Source organism: Mustela lutreola, chromosome 15 (assembly GCF_030435805.1).
Source record: "Mustela lutreola isolate mMusLut2 chromosome 15, mMusLut2.pri, whole genome shotgun sequence".
In the NCBI taxonomy this organism is placed as follows: domain Eukaryota; kingdom Metazoa; phylum Chordata; class Mammalia; order Carnivora; family Mustelidae; genus Mustela; species Mustela lutreola.
In genome coordinates this window covers 16,057,813-16,074,006 of record NC_081304.1, presented here as the reverse complement: position 1 = coordinate 16,074,006, position 16,194 = coordinate 16,057,813, and the positions used below count along the sequence as shown (strand labels likewise).

The following is a 16,194-nucleotide window of genomic DNA, read 5'->3' as shown; positions in this document are numbered from 1 at the left end:
AAGTAAAAAAAAAAAAAAAAAAGAAAAAGAAAGAAAAGGAAAAAAATAAAGAACATTTAAAAAATTTAACTTTGAAAGTCTAATGAATTCTGGGGGAAAAGACCATGAATTCTATGTGCTGAATTCCCCTAGTGCCATTGTTTGTAGTTCTCATTGATCAGTAAACTTGGTCTTGGCTGGATATTCTTGCTGATCTTCTGGAGGAGGGGCCTATTTTAGTGATTCTCAAGTTTTGCCCAAGGTGGAATCGCACCACCCTTGCCAGGGCTAGGCTAAATAATCTGCCTGGGTTTGCTTTTTAGCTTTTGTTCCCTAAATGCTTTCAATACAACTTTGGAGGATGAGAATGAAAATGGTGGCCTCCCAATCTCCAGCCCCAGAGCAGTCAAGAACTTGGGACCCCCATCTTCAGTGAGCCCTCAGAGAAAAGCAGTCAGTCACTCCTGTCTCCCTGGTCTCTGGCTACACTCCAAGCTCATCTAGCCTGTGACCAAGAATTTCTATCTCTGGCATACAGCCCTCTTTAGAGTCTCTAAACCCAGCATATTCCTACATCATGCTCCCATGTAGCTCTTCCCAATAGATGAAGGGGGGGAGGTCTCCCTGGATATGCCATTTGTGGGGTCCCTCCTTGAAAAGTAGTGGTCCAAGTGTGCCAGGGATCACAGTTTACAAGCAACCCTGACCTGAAAGCCCACTCCTCAGCTCCATCTCTGTAGCCAGTGTGTCCCTGCTCTGATACCTGGGAGCTCTGCCATACTCAAGTACCCCTGCTCTTTCTGTAACCCCAAGGGTCTTGAGACCATACTGTCCTAGCGAGGGTTCCCCTCCCCTCCCCACGCCCACTTAGCCACTAGAGTGACTTCCATCCACGGGGCCAACTTCTGAAAGTTCTGATTTTGTGCTCTGCTTTTCTCTCACTTGCTGGTAGCCGGCTGATGGAGGCTTCTTCCCCCGGTCTATCTTCCTGTATGTCACCTCAGATTCACTTCTCCACACGTTCTACCTTCCAGAACATGGTTGCTTTTCTGTTCATAGAATTCCTGCTATTCTTTTCTTCAATCTCCTGTTGAGTTTGTAGGTGTTCAGAATGATTTGATAACTACCTAGCTGAATTCCTGGGACCAGATGAAATTTAGGTCTCATACACTGCCATTTTACTCCTCCGCCATAAAGCTAAGGTCTTAATTCTTCATACTAGTTTATATTTTTATTTAGACCCATCATTTCCCCATTTCCTTCTTTGTTCTACCAGTTTTTCTTCTATATTGTTGAATATCCTCATTCAGTTGCCTAGAATTACACTTCACAATATCTCCATTTTACCACTTAGTTTCTAGTAGAAAATTTCTTTGTTTCTGGAATATTTTCCAAGGATAGTCACTATTCTTGATTTTGAATGACAAATTTAAACTCACACAGCAAATAAGCAAACTTTCACAAGGGTGAAATACTCTCATTGTTAAGAAATTAGGGGAGGAATAATATCCTTTAAAAATAAATGGATATTAGGCCTACAGTGTCCTCTAACTTACATCACATGTACAGTATGTCTATTACTTTATTCAGAGTTCTTCCCCAGCTGATGACAGTTATGAACAGTTAGCACATTATTTCATGAGTGTTTGCTCATTCAGCTATGGTGGCTGAAGCTGAAAAGGTATCAACAGGTTTGGGGAGATATTAGACCCATTTGGTCATGTTGAAGGAGGAGAGGTTGATGTCAGTGATGTGGGAAATGTCCTGGGAAACATGGGAGTAACCATCACAGATAAGGAATGTGGAGAGCTGGTAAAGAATCTGCCAGTTAATGGTAAGCATTTAAAATGTTACTGTGGTCTTGAAGGAAACATACATTTCTTATTTTGTGAGCAATTCTATAACTTCCTACAATGACAGCAGAGAAAATATACTTCAACAATTACTTACAATAAATTATTTCACTAATGTAATTACATATATATGCATATATTGATGTTAATATAAAATATATTCTAGACTGTTAATGTGAGTTATCTGGGGGCTTGTGGCTATATTGTAGAGTGAGAAAGGAGAAATAGAGAAAGGCATTCACATAAAAACTAAAAAAAAAAAAACTAGACTGAATAAGTATAGCCATTATGATATGGTTCAATTTATACATTTATGTAAATTTACATATCAAATAGTCTAAATAATTATAAAGATAATGATCCAGTTACACCTTTAAAGGAGTCTGTCAAATGGTAGAACATCAGTAACTGAGCTGAGTATATGGGAGGATTCATTGTTTGTATTCTACTTTTGTACATGGTTGAAATTTTTCATAACAAGAACATTTTAAGAGAAGATTTTTAAGGAAAAATTCTATCCATTATAGATTTTTAGTTGGAAATCAGCTGCTGCTTTATTCACAAGCTGCCATCAAGGTTAAGAAATATGGAGTTGATGAGAGACTATGGACTCTGAAAAACAATCTGAGGGTTTTGAAGGGATGGGGGGGTGGGGGTTGGGGGAACCAGGTGGTAGGTATTAGGGTTAAGAAATATGGAGTTAAGAAATATGGAGTTGATGAGAGACTATGGACTCTGAAAAACAATCTGAGGGTTTTGAAGGGATGGGGGGGTGGGGGTTGGGGGAACCAGGTGGTAGGTATTAGGGAGGGCACAGATTGCATGGAGCACTGGGTGTGGTGCAAAAACAATGAATACTGTTATGCTGAAAAGAAATTTTAAAAATAAAGAAATATATTTTGTAGGCGATACTCAATAGAAAAGGGAATTGTAAAAGGTATCCTGGGTCCTAACTAGATGAAAGAGCAGAACAGAAGGCTTTTTTCAAACCATGAAAGCTGGTAGATTGCCAGCATTAACTTGCTTAGCTGCCCACAGTTGCATAGAGTGGATACAATGGTGGCCATTTCATTTTTTTAAATTTGAAAGTAATTTGGAAATTTTCTAAAATTTGGAATTTTATGAAAAGCATAAATCCTCCTTACATTAAATTATGACCCACTGCCTTGGTGAATCTCCCCAACACTTACTTTTGTGTATCTGATTTATGTTTCCTGTAGCTAATGGGAAAGTCTACAAGAGTAGGTTGCTGGATGGTTTGAAGTCTCTTCATGGTAAGTGAGAAGCATAGTTCAAAGCCAAATGAATCTAAGAGGCACATACATACTACGTCCTAGATACCTGATTGTGATTGTCAAAACCCACTTAACTACCCATGCCATCCCTGGCTTCTGAGATAGAGTGGCCTGTGAGCAAATAATCTTCATGTTGAATTTTTAAAACATTTTTTGCAGAAAAAAACTAATATATGTGTCAAAATAGTGAAATTAAAGGGAAAATATTGGGGGAATTTGGTTAGGAGTTGAGACAACTAATAAAGTAAAAAAAATGAGCTTGCTTATTAATGAGAAGATAAAATTATTTTTTTCATTTCTCTCATTCAAGCCCATTTAAGTATTTGAATCTAAAAACTATACAACTTGCTAATTGACTACGGTGAAATGCATTCTTGGCAATGAGTTTAAGATTTCACATTCTTTTATCCCACAGAGGGACATTTCTAAGAAGTTAAGTGTTCCCTAAACCAAAATTTTAGAAATAGATCCCTTGCCTGCAAAGGAAAGATATTTATTCTCTCTCTCTCTCTCTCTCTCTCTCTCTCTTACATTCAGTTGGCCAACATATAGTACATCATTAGTTTTTGATGGAGTGTTCAGTGATTCATTAGTTGCATGTAGTACCCAGTGCTCATCACCACACGTGCCCTCCTTAATACCCATCACCTGGTTATGCCCTCCCATTCCCTCCCTTCTGTAACCCTCAGTTTGGTTCCCAGAGTCCAGAGTCTGTCACGGTGTGTCTCCCTCTCTGATTTCTTCCCATTCAGGTTTCCCTCCCTTCCCCTGTGGTCCTTTGCACTATTCCTTATGTTCCACATATGAATGAAACCATATGAAAAATGTCTACCTCTGCTTGACTTATTTCACGTAGCACAGTTCCCTCCAGTTCCATTTATTTCCTTAGCATTTTAACCAAGCCACTCCACTAGAAACTGATTTTTAAATGTGGTTTCTCTATTTCATATGCGTGTTTTATTATAAAATTTGTTTAATTTTTGCAGGTAGGTCCCACATTTTCTTATATTTGCCAAAACTTTATCTTGGGAGTTATAAGTTCAATTCTAGGTAGATACAACAAAACATGAAAAGGACAATAGTTCCTCTTAAAAGAATATGTTTTTAGTGAGATTCAGTAAAAACAAACAAACAAACAAAAGCTATCAACAAAGGCTGTGCCTAGGATTTGGTTTTGGTTTTGGTCTTTTGTTTTTGTTTTTGTGTTTTGTTTTGTTTTGTTTTGCTTTGCTTTCCTTCTTCCCAGTGCTTGATCCAAAAGAAGAGAGTAGCATAAAGAGAATGAAGGAGAGACCTAGAAGCTCTGCCACTTGATGCCTATGGAGGGGAGTCTCCTTCCACAAGAAGAATTCCTAGTCCCTTTGGAAGAGTGGCAGCAGGATTGTTTTCTCATTTAATGTGGATTTAACCATGCTTCCCACTTGATAACATCTTGCTGTGTGTGTTTATCAACTACATCAAGTGCCCCCTTAGAAATGGGATAATGATAGCCAGAACCTTGTAATGGCAGTCTCTCTGTAGTTGTCTTCCCCCATCTAGCTACTTTTCTCCAGCCTCTAGGCCTCCTGATTTACAATTTTTATGATTAATTTTCCTTTCCATGCACACCCAGCCTCAGCTCCTGCTTCAGTTTCAGAACATTTTTTTTTAAAGATTTTATTTATTTATTTATTTGACAGAAATCACAAGTAGGCAGAGAGGCAGGCAGAGAGAGAGAGAGGAGGAAGCAGGCTCCCTGCTGAGCAGAGATCCTGATGTGGGACTGGATCCCAGGACCCCAAGATCATGACCTGAGCCGAAGGCAGGGGCTTAACCCACTGAGCCACCCAGGTGCCCTCAGAATATTTTTAACTGAAGTCCTCTCTGAGACCAAGCCAGGTAGTTTCAAAGATAATTATATATTCTTTTATACCAATACCAACACAAATAGTTTTTCTGTCTTACATATTCACCAAAAAAAAATTGTGTTCATAAACTATGTCATAGCATGGATTCACCAGGCCCAAGGGAATTGTCAAGCTCTAGCAGAAACCAGTACAAGTTTTCAAAACTTGTATTGAAGTTTTGTACTTGTATTTTGTACTTTCTCTATTATGAATTCCACGAGTTGTCTTTATCTTCAGTTGCAAAACCCATTCATAAATTATTTCTTGTGCATAGTTTATCAAAGTAAAACTTAAAAGATTCCTTAAAACGTTAAATCAAGTTTGGTACTCATATTTAATAGTACTGAAAAATGTATTCTATTTGTCTTTACTCCTAAATTTTTTTCATTTTACAGTAACTTTTTTAAAAATTTCTTTTCAGTGTAACAGAATTCATTGTTTATGCACCACACCCAGTGCTCCATGCAATCTGTGCCCTCTGTAATACCCACCACCTGGTACCCCCAACCTCCCACCCCCGCCCCTTCAAAACCCTCAGATTGTTTTTCAGAGTCCATAGTCTCTCATGGTTCATCTCCCCTTCCAATTTCCCTCACTTTTTTAATGCAATAGTGACAGAGCACTGATATATTTCTAACATTTTTCTATATTTCTTTCTTTCTTTTTTTTTTTTTAAGCTTTAGCAAAGAATCTTTTTTTTTCCTTTGTACCTTTTTCCGGTGTTCCAAGATTCATTGTTTATAGAGCCCCCCCAGTGCTCCATGCAATTTGTTCCCTCCTTAGTACCCACCCCCAGATCACCGACTCCCCCACCCCTGTCCCCTCCAAAACCCTCAGTGTGTTTCTCAGAGTCCACAGTTTCTCATGTTTTTTTAGAGTGAGAAGGCATAGAAAGTGAGTTGCGGCGGTGCGACAGACGCAAAAGGAGAGAGAGACTCAAGCAGCTCCATGCCCAGCACACAGCCTGACACAGGTTTTGATCTCATGACCATGAAAGTATGACCTGAGCCAAAGGCCGATACTTAACCAACTGAGCCACCTGGCACCCCAAGAGTATTCCTTTATGACATTAAGGACGCATGTTCTTTTTGTGATTTCACTGTAATTCTGTGTAGTTGTATGTGTCTCATCTTACCCATTCACTACTTCTACGTTGAAGGTGATCATTTTGTCATTATTGGAAATCATTAGGTTCATAATTATCAAGCACTGATGTTTTTGTCTTTTGAAAGGAAAAAACATTGATGTCAATGATCTGCTAGAAGTTCTGGGAAACATGGGGATTGAGCTCACTGAGGAGGAATTTGTGAAACTGAAACAAACTGTGCCAATTGACGGTGAGCCATATGGGTGCCAGGGTAGCCTTTCTGGGGAGCTGAGTTCTGGGGTCATTGTAGGCAGTTCTATAGTGTTGTCTCTTGAAAGTGAATTTTAAAAAGGTAAGTTCACTGACTACAGATTCAATCAATCTAGGAGTCACTAAGCTCTTGCACTGAGATTTTGCCATCTGAACTGATGAAGGTTATATTAACGCAACTATTTCCCACTCCTTAGAGGCCTAAAGGAAATGAAGGGAAAGGGAGTGAGAGACAAGGGATAAAACAAAAACAGGAAAAGGGACACAAAAAAGAAGAGATTTTCTTTTCTACACAGTTGTCTTCCCATCAGTCTTCTTGGTCCCTCAACCTGTATACACTTTTGTCACCAAGACCATGTTCTCTTTCCCAAAATAATTTTTTTATTTGATGGAAAGATGGACAGATTTTCCACGCAAAGAGTTAAAAACTTTCCTAGTGGAATTGTCCAGTTGCCCAATAAGTCTATGACTGTCAATGTTCTCTTGCTTCAGATATAAACTGTGCTTTTCTGTTTTCTAATAGCTGCTGGAAAGGTGTATCAGAAAAGATTGTTGGATGGGGTGAAGTCATTAAAAGGTACTTAAGAACCATGGGTAGCTAGAAAGCTCTGCTACATACAAACACAAATATCACAACATATCAACACAGATGGTTTTACCAGCAGGTTCTGAATCCTGTCTACATTCCTACGTTTAGATCCTTTATTTCCTTACATTCACCACACAGTACTTCTACCTAATCAACCACACTATAGCATTGCAAGGAATCCATTCTCTCTTGAATGGATCTGAAATCTACTTTATACAACAAATAATGTAGAGAATATCATAGGCAGTCTTTCTGGGGATTGGCCCAACACCACCACCACAAAGGAATTTGGAGTGATCTTTAATATCATTTATTGCATGAATCAAGTCATTTTCTATAAAACGTTCTTACTCAAAGCCCAGTTAGCAAGAACAGCAGCAACAACAAATGTAGAAAAGAAGCATGGCATTGTGGCCAAGATACGTTTTTACTTCCTCTTCCTATCAGTCCTTGGAAAAAGAGGTAAGAAGGGGAAGTAGGAAGGCAGAGAGGAAAGGTTGCAGGTTTTGCTGCTTACTATTTGGTGAGAAAGTCTCCTGCAGATGACTGGTCTGCTGTCCCAGACCCTTGGAATAATGGCAGTCAGCAGCATTCCTTGCAGAATTTTGTGGTGAATGTGTTGTGCATGACACACTCTTCCCTCTGAGAGCAAATGAATCCACGTTTGTAATCTTTCAATCTTCAATACTTTTTTTGTGTATTGCAAGAGCAGAACATTGATGATCTGAAACTAGAACAATCTGTCTCAGCGGATGTCTTGACTTTGTTTTGGGGACAGACATACACAGTATTTTCTCTGTATTCCCCATGGGGACAATCCTACCATTGGTATTCTTTTGGGCTCTCTTTGAACAGATGAATATTACTTGATAGTATGAATAATAGCTTTAAATACATAATCACAGCCTGCCACCAGTAATGCTTCAACCTCAATATATTTTTTTGCATAACCTCTGTGTCCAAGGTGGGGCTTGAACTCATGAGCCCAAGGTCAAGAGTCACATAGTCTACTGACTGAGCCAGCAAGCCCCCACAACCTGAGAATGTTTTTATCTAAGTTGTTCTTGATCTCATTATAGGAGATTTGCTGAACTAACCTTTTATACCAGTTCACTAATATATATGTTATACATTTCTCTTTACTTTTTATCAAATTAAATGCATGTGACATAAAAATTTACATATATATTAATCTTGTGAAATCATGTAATATTTTTTCTTCGTGATTCATTCCTTTTTGTTTCTTAAGGAGGAATGGTTAAAGCCAATAACCTAGATAATGTGCTGGAAAACCTGGGAATTGAACTCACAGAAAAGGAACGTGAAGATCTGACAGAATATTTGCCACCTGATGGTGAGGACTGTAGGTGGTAATGAACATAGGAGAGGAGTTTGCATTTAGGAGCTCGTGTGAGAGAATGCACATTAGTTAGTGATATTGGGTATACCAAAAGAAAATAGAAGCATTTTGCAAAGACAAGGATAAACCAGTCCTAATTTAAGAACAGAGAATGTATTATTTAGGGTAAACTGAATTTGAATTTAAAAACAAACATGAAAATGTGTCATGGTTAAACACAATAGAAGTTTCATTCTCTTCTCCATGAAAGTTCAAGGTAAGAGTACTCTTGGTTGACGGGCAATGGCTCTTCTCCATTCAGTAATACAGGGAACCAGGTTCTAGCCTCTTGGATTCCTTCTTAGGGCCTTTTCATTGTTTATACGTAATTAATGGAATGGAAAAGAGGATGAAGGAGAGAGATGTGGGACACGTCATTTCCATAACCATTCTTTTGTTGCATCTAGTCATTGACCACATCGAAATGCAAGGAGTGGTAGAGTGGGTGATGGTAGGAACATAGTATCTGGCTGTGCATCCACTCCCCTCTATAATTTTATACTATGAGAGGAAATAAGAGGTTTTGGTAGATACTTAGTTGTTTTCATTAACAATGGCCTAAATATATGTGCACCCTATGCTTTGAGGCCATGTCGTACTTTCCTAAAAAGCCTCATGTAGCTACAGCTAAGGAAGAGAAAATAAAACAAAATCACATGAAAATAACTCAATAAAGGAGGACTATTTCCTGGTCATCGACATTGAGTAAGATTACATATTTCCAGGTTATATCCAAAATCCAGATTGCAACACATAGTTTTGCTTCGTCCCCACCTGAGAATTGTTCATTCTTAAGGGAGACTGGCACCAGCCACAATTTAGACAAGCCTTAATTTCCACAGTGGAGAAACTGGCTCATATCCAGATTCTTCTGGTGTTATCTTAGTGTCTTTCCTCATCTTGCACATGCTCAACACATGCACTGTCACCTCCACATTCCAGCCTCATGCTCTTGCATTCCTAATTGTATTTACTCTATTGTGATTCATTATATATCATTATATTTAAAAACATCTTTCAGAAACTTTGTGAAGACCTAAGGAACAGGGGTTATGGATTATGCAGTTAGGTCTCCTCTTGAGTCTTTTGATTCATAAATTGTGGCACTGTGGGTCTTCCTTTATCTTCCTTTGGATAATGACAGTGTGTAACCAGTGCAGTTAGCAGGGCAGAGCCCTGAGCTCAAAGAGTGTCATGCTTGGGATTTAATGGTCTACTTTGGCCATCACAGAGAGTCTTCATAATTTTATCTTTGGGTTTGTGTTTCCAAATTGACATATGATGGCAAACTAGAGCTTGGCGGGGGCTTGGCACCTCGGCTCAGGCATCTATTTCTTCATTTAGCTCCTTTATCTTCTTATAACATTGCCACATCCTAGTTATGATATTTCTTACAGAAAATGGGAAGATTGGTCTCAAAAACGTGATGGAAGCAGTGGAAACCGTTACAGGTTAGTTACAAGTTTCTATATATCTAATGCCTTAATTTTTCATACTAATTTATATTTTTTATCTTTTCCTTTTAGATTTTATTTATTTGACAGAGAGAGACACACAGAGAGAGGGAACAGAAGCAGGGGTGTGGGGGAGGATGAAGCAGGTTTCCCACTCAGCAGAGAGTCCCATGTGGGTCTTGATCCCAGGACCCGGGGACATGACCTTAGCCAAAGGCAGATGCTTAACAACTGAGCCACTCAGGTGCCCCACTAATTTATATTTTTATCTAGACCCATCATTTCCTCATTTCCTTCTTTATTCTACCCATTTCTCTTCTGTGTTGATGACTATCTGCATTCAGTTGCCCAGAATTACACTTTGGAATATCTGCATTTTAGCACAAATTTTTCAGTGCAAAGTTCTGTAGCTAGAATAGTTACTATTCTTGATTTGAATGCCAAATTTAAACTAGCACAGCAAATGATAAGCAAACTTTCACAAGGGTAAAATTCTCTCATTGTTAAGAAATTAGGGGAGGAATAATATCCTTTAAAAATAAATGGATAGGAGGAGTCAAGATGGCGGAGAAGTAGCAAGCTGAGACTGCTTCAGCTAGCCGTAGATCAGCTAGATAGCTTATCTAAAGATTGCAAACACCTGAAAATCCATCGGCAGATCGAAGAGAAGAAGAACAGCAATTCTGGAAACAGAAAAACAACCACTTTCTGAAAGGTAGGACCGGCGGAGAAGTGAATCCAAAGCGACGGGAAGATAGACCCCGGGGGGAGGGGCCGGCTCCCGGCAAGCAGCGGAGCAACCGTGCACAAAATCAGGACTTTTAAAAGTCTGTTCCGCTAAGGGACATCGCTCCAGAGGCTAAACCGGGGCGAAGCCCACGCGGGGTCAGCGTGGCCTCAGGTCCCGCAGGGTCATAGAAGGATCGGGGGTGTCTGAGTGTCGCAGAGCTTGCGGGTATTGGAACGGGAAAGCCGGCTACAGAGACAGAGCCGACAGTAAGCTCGCAGCTCCGTGTTACCTTGAACCGGTCGCAGGCTCGGTGAGCTCGGAGCGCGGCCGGAGGTCAGGCAGACGGGAGTAACTGGGCGCTGTTCTCTGAGGGCGCACTGAGGAGTGGGGCCCTGGGCTCTCGGCTCCTCCGGGCCGGAGACCAGGAGGCCGCCATTTGTATTCCCGTCCTCCGGAACTCTACGGAAAGCGCTCAGGTAACAAAAGCTCCTGAAAGCAAACCCGAGCGGATTACTCACCCCGGCCCCGGGTAAGGGCGGTGTAATTCCGCCTGGGGCAAAGACACTTGAGAATCACTACACCAGGCCCCTCCCCCAGAAGATCAACAAGAAATCCAGCCGAGACCAAGTTCACCTACCAAGGAGTGCGGTTTCAATACCAAGGAGAGCAGCAGAATTCCAGAGGAGGAGAAAGCCAAACACGGAACTCATGGCTTTTTTCCTGTGATTTTTTTTAGTCTTGCAGTTAATTTAATTTTTTCTTTTTCATTTTTTTTTTTCTCGCCTTCGGGTAAAATTTTTTTTTTTTTAACTGTTACCTTTTTCTTTTTTAACGATTTTTTACTAGTTTATCTAATATATATATTTTTTCTTTTTTACATTTTTCTTAGGTGTTTTCTTTTTTTAAAAATTCTTTTCTTTTCTTCTTTTTTTTTCTTTTCTTTTTGTTTTTTTTTTCTTTCTTCCTTTTTGAACCTCTTTTTATCCCCTTTCTCCCCACTCACGATTTTGGATCTCTTCTAATTTGGTTAAAGCATATTTTCCTGGGGTTGTTGCCACCCTTTTAGTATTTTACTTGCCCCTTCATTTACACTTATCTGGACAAAATGACAAGACATAAAAATTCAACACAAAAAAAAGAACAAGAGGCAGTACCGAAGGCTAGGGACCTAATCAATACAGACATCGGTAATATGTCAGATCTAGAGTTCAGAATGACAATTCTCAAGGTTCTAGCCGGGCTCGAAAAAGGCATGGAAGATATTAGAGAAACCCTCTCGAGAGATATAAAAGCCCTTTCTGGAGAAATAAAAGAACTAAAATTTAACCAAGGTGAAATCAAAAAAGCTATTAATGAGGTGCAATCAAAAATGGAGGCTCTAACTGCTAGGATAAATGAGGCAGAAGAAAGAATTAGTGATATAGAAGACCAAATGACAGAGAATAAAGAAGCTGAGCAAAAGAGGGACAAACAGCTACTGGACCACGAGGGGAGAATTCGAGAGATAAGTGACACCATAAGACGAAACAACATTAGAATAATTGGGATTCCAGAAGAAGAAGAAAATGAGAGGGGAGCAAGGTATACTGGAGAGAATTATTGGGGAGAATTTCCCCAATATGGCAAAGGGAACGAGCATCAAAATTCAGGAGGTTCAGAGAACGCCCCTCAAAATCAATAAGAATAGGCCCACACCCCGTCACCTAATAGTAAAATTTACAAGTCTCAATGACAAAGAGAAAATCCTGAAAGCAGCCTGGGAAAAGAAGTCTGTAACATACAATGGTAAAAATATTAGATTGGCAGCTGACTTATCCACAGAGACCTGGCAGGCCAGAAAGAGCTGGCATGATATTTTCAGAGCACTAAATGAGAAAAACATGCAGCCAAGAATACTATATCCAGCTAGGCTATCATTGAAAATAGAAGGAGAGATTAAAAGCTTCCAGGACAAACAACAACTGAAAGAATTTGCAAATACCAAACCAGCTCTACAGGAAATATTGAAAGGGGTCCTCTAAGCAAAGAGAGAGCCTACAAGTGGTAGATCAGAAAGGAACAGAGACCATATACAGTAACAGTCACCTTACAGGCAATACAATGGCACTAAATTCATATCTCTCAATACTTACCCTGAATGTGAATGGGCTAAATGCCCCTGTCAAAAGACACAGGGTATCAGAATGGATAAAAAAACAAAACCCATCTATATGTTGCCTCCAAGAAACACATTTTAAGCCCGAAGACACTTCCAGATTTAAAGTGAGGGGGTGGAAAAGAATTTACCATGCTAATGGACATCAGAAGAAAGCAGGAGTGGCAATCCTTATATCAGATCAATTAGATTTTAAGCCAAAGACTATAATAAGAGATGAGGAAGGACACTATATCATACTCAAAGGGTCTGTCCAACAAGAAGATCTAACAATTTTCAATATCTATGCCCCCAACGTGGGAGCAGCCAACTATATAAACCAATTAATAACAAAATCAAAGAAACACATCAACAATAATACAATAATAGTAGGGGACTTTAACACTCCCCTCACCGAAATAGACAGGTCATCCAAGCAAAAGATCAGCAAGGAAATAAAGGCCTTAAACGACACACTGGACCAGATGGACATCACAGATATATTCAGAGCATTTCATCCCAAAGCAACAGAATACACATTCTTCTCTAGTGCACATGGAACATTCTCCAGAATAGATCACATCCTCGGTCCTAAATCAGGACTCAACCGGTATCAAAAGATTGGGATCATTCCCTGCATATTTTCAGACCACAATGCTCTGAAGCTAGAACTCAACCACAAAAGGAAGTTTGGAAAGAACCCAAATACATGGAGACTAAACAGTATCCTTCTAAAGAATGAATGGGTCAACCGGGAAATTAAAGAAGAATTGAAAAAAATCATGGAAACAAATGATAATGAAAATACAACGGTTCAAAATCTGTGGGACACAACAAAGGCAGTCCTGAGAGGCAAATATATAGCGGTACAAGCCTTTCTCAAGAAACAAGAAAGGTCTCAGGTACACAACCTAACCCTACACCTAAAGGAGCTGGAGAAAGAATAAGAAAGAAACCCTAAGCCCAGCAGGAGAAGAGAAATCATAAAGATCAGAGCAGAAATCAATGAAATAGAAACCAAAAAAATAATAGAACAAATCAACGAAACTAGGAGCTGGTTCTTTGAAAGAATTAATAAAATTGATAAACCCCTGGCCCGACTTATCAAAAAGAAAAGAGAAAGGACCCAAATAAATAAAATCATGAATGAAAGAGGAGAGATCACAACTAACACCAAAGAAATACAAACTATTATAAGAACATACTATGAGCAACTCTATGGCAATAAATTTGACAATCTGGAAGAAATGGATGCATTCCTAGAAACATATAAACTACCACAACTGAACCAGGAAGAAATAGAAAGCCTGAACAGACCCATAACCAGTAAGGAGATTGAAACAGTCATTAAAAATCTCCAAACAAACAAAAGCCCAGGGCCAGACGGCTTCCCGGGGGAATTCTACCAAACATTTAAAGAAGAACTAATTCCTATTCTCCTGAAACTGTTCCAAAAAATAGAAATGGAAGGAAAACTTCCAAACTCATTTTATGAAGCCAGCATCACCTTGATCCCAAAACCAGACAAGGATCCCACCAAAAAAGAGAGCTATAGACCGATATCCTTGATGAACACAGATGCGAAAATACTCAACAAAATACTAGCCAATAGGATTCAACAGTACATTAAAAAGATTATTCACCACGACCAAGTGGGATTTATTCCAGGGCTGCAAGGTTGGTTCAACATCCGCAAATCAGTCAATGTGATACAACACATCAATAAAAGAAAGAACAAGAACCATATGATACTCTCAATAGATGCTGAAAAAGCATTTGACAAAGTACAACATCCCTTCCTGATCAAAACTCTTCAAAGTGTAGGGATAGAGGGCACATACCTCAATATCATCAAAGCCATCTATGAAAAACCCACCGCAAATATCATTCTCAATGGAGAAAAACTGAAAGCTTTTCCGCTAAGGTCAGGAACACGGCAGGGATGTCCATTATCACCACTGCTATTCAACATCGTACTAGAGGTCCTAGCCTCAGCAATCAGACAACAAAAGGAAATTAAAGGCATCCAAATCGGCAAAGAAGAAGTCAAATTATCACTCTTCGCAGATGATATGATACTATATGTGGAAAACCCAAAAGACTCCACTCCAAAACTGCTAGAACTTATACAGGAATTCAGTAAAGTGTCAGGATATAAAATCAATGCACAGAAATCAGTTGCATTTCTCTACACCAACAGCAAGACAGAAGAAAGAGATATTAAGGAGTCAATCCCATTTACAATTGCATCCAAAACCATAAGATACCTAGGAATAAACCTAACCAAAGAGACACAGAATCTATACTCAGAAAACTATAAAGTACTCATGAAAGAAATTGAGGAAGACACAAAGAAATGGAAAAATGTTCCATGCTCCTGGATTGGAAGAATAAATATTGTGAAAATGTCTATGCTACCTAAAGCAATCTACACATTTAATGCAATTCCTATCAAAGTACCATCCATCTTTTTCAAAGAAATGGAACAAATAATGCTAAAATTTATATGGAACCAGAAAAGACCTCGAATAGCCAAAGGGATATTGAAAAAGAAAGCCAACGTTGGTGGCATCACAATTCCGGACTTCAAGCTCTATTACAAAGCTGTCATCATCAAGACAGCATGGTACTGGCACAAAAACAGACACATAGATCAATGGAACAGAATAGAGAGCCCAGAAATAGACCCTCAAATCTATGGTCAACTAATCTTCGACAAAGCAGGAAAGAATGTCCAATGGAAAAAAGACAGCCTCTTCAATAAATGGTGCTGGGAAAATTGGACAGCCACATGCAGAAAAATGAAATTGGACCATTTCCTTACACCACACACAAAAATAGACTCAAAATGGATGAAGGACCTCAATGTACGAAAGGAATCCATCAAAATCCTTGAGGAGAACACGGGCAGCAACCTCTTCGACCTTTGCCGCAGCAACATCTTCCTAGGAACAACGCAAAAGGCAAGGGAAGCAAGGGAAAAAATGAACTACTGGGATTTCATCAAGATCAAAAGCTTTTGCACAGCAAAGGAAACAGTTAACAAAATCAAAAGACAACTGACAGAATGGGAGAAGATATTTGCAAACGACATATCAGATAAAGGACTAGTGTCCAGAATCTATAAAGAACTTAGCAAACTCAACACCCAAAGAACAAATAATCCAATCAAGAAATGGGCAGAGGACATGAACAGACATTTCTGCAAAGAAGACATCCAGATGGCGAACAGACACATGAAAAAGTGCTCCATATCACTCGGCATCAGGGAAATACAAATCAAAACCACAATGCGATATCACCTCACACCAGTCAGAATGGCTAAAATCAACAAGTCAGGAAATGACAGATGCTGGCGAGGATGCGGAGAAAGGGGAACCCTCCTACACTGTTGGTGGGAATGCAAGCTGGTGCAGCCACTCTGGAAAACAGCATGGAGGTTCCTCAAAATGTTGAAAATAGAACTGCCCTATGACCCAGCAATTGCACTATTGGGTATTTACCCTAAAGATACAAAT

General features: G+C 39.4%; 1 protein-coding gene across 1 annotated transcript in view; it reads left to right on the top strand.

The window, feature by feature from the left end:
* Positions 1-16,194, top strand: part of LOC131816702 (uncharacterized) — a 112,842-nt gene that overhangs the window by 76,574 nt on the left and 20,074 nt on the right. The window contains exons 32-37 of the mRNA XM_059149641.1: positions 1,709-1,813; positions 3,053-3,106; positions 6,246-6,350; positions 6,894-6,947; positions 8,209-8,313; positions 9,756-9,809. Coding sequence (XP_059005624.1) covers positions 1,709-1,813; positions 3,053-3,106; positions 6,246-6,350; positions 6,894-6,947; positions 8,209-8,313; positions 9,756-9,809 — 477 coding nt within the window. The remainder of the gene's footprint in view (positions 1-1,708; positions 1,814-3,052; positions 3,107-6,245; positions 6,351-6,893; positions 6,948-8,208; positions 8,314-9,755; positions 9,810-16,194) is intronic.